The sequence below is a fragment of the Saccostrea cucullata genome, unplaced genomic scaffold (assembly GCF_032062105.1).
Source record: "Saccostrea cucullata isolate Sc308-1 unplaced genomic scaffold, CSIRO_AGI_Scuc_v1 ctg6763, whole genome shotgun sequence".
Taxonomy (NCBI): Eukaryota; Metazoa; Mollusca; class Bivalvia; order Ostreida; family Ostreidae; genus Saccostrea; species Saccostrea cuccullata.
In genome coordinates this window covers 32,931-33,704 of record NW_026928639.1, presented here as the reverse complement: position 1 = coordinate 33,704, position 774 = coordinate 32,931, and the positions used below count along the sequence as shown (strand labels likewise).

At 34.4% G+C, this 774-nt stretch overlaps 1 protein-coding gene across 1 annotated transcript; it reads left to right on the top strand.

The window, feature by feature from the left end:
• Positions 1-6: 6 nt before the first annotated feature.
• LOC134278267 (uncharacterized) lies at positions 7-537 on the top strand (the record flags this gene model as incomplete). The annotated part of the gene is made up of 1 exon (XM_062760584.1): positions 7-537. A coding segment is annotated over one exon (531 nt), but the record flags the coding sequence as incomplete, so codon positions are not given.
• Positions 538-774: the final 237 nt, after the last annotated feature.

Sequence of the window (774 nt, the reverse complement as noted above, 5' to 3'; positions counted from 1 at the left end):
GTAAAGAATTTGAAAGGATATACATGGAAACCTATCATTCTTCAAATGATGTTGCAGGAGCATGATTTCGTCATGTGGGTAGATTCGTCTATCCGACTGATGAAAAACGTGGATGAATTATTCAACAAAGCTTATAATCGTGGAATTCAGATTCTTCAGGGCACAGGTTCTATCGCTGTACGAACACAGACACGACTGTTTGATTTGCTAAAAGAGAAACCTTGTATGTTTAACTATCCTGAAGTCCAAACAGGAATTGTTGTTATAAAACGTTCTTCATTCACACTTAAGGCAGTAATGTACCCTTGGGTATTGTGTGCACTTCAATATGGGTGTATGGATTTTCCAAAATCTGAACAATTCCTGGATTGTACACACGGGTCGAAATTGTCGTCATGTCACAGATTTGATCAATCAGTTCCTGGAATCATTCTTACAAGACTTTTTAATATAAAAAGAAACTTCGTAACATTTCTAGAGGGAGAATATGCCTTTGTTTGTTATGAATGTATGCAAAGGTTTAATGATAATGTATAATTGTTTAAGGTTCCTCTCTACACCAGTGCAGAATGTTTTTGAACATTGAAAAAAATATATTCTATAAAGGTGTTAATATTGTACTAATTGATTTAATTTTCAATATATGGTACATGGCATTTAACCCCAGGAAAATACAATTGAGATATGCGACGATTATATTTTGTCATCTTTCCTTGCATGTTTATAATGTACATACAATACAAATATAACCCTCCATCCCTCAAGGCTCTTCCG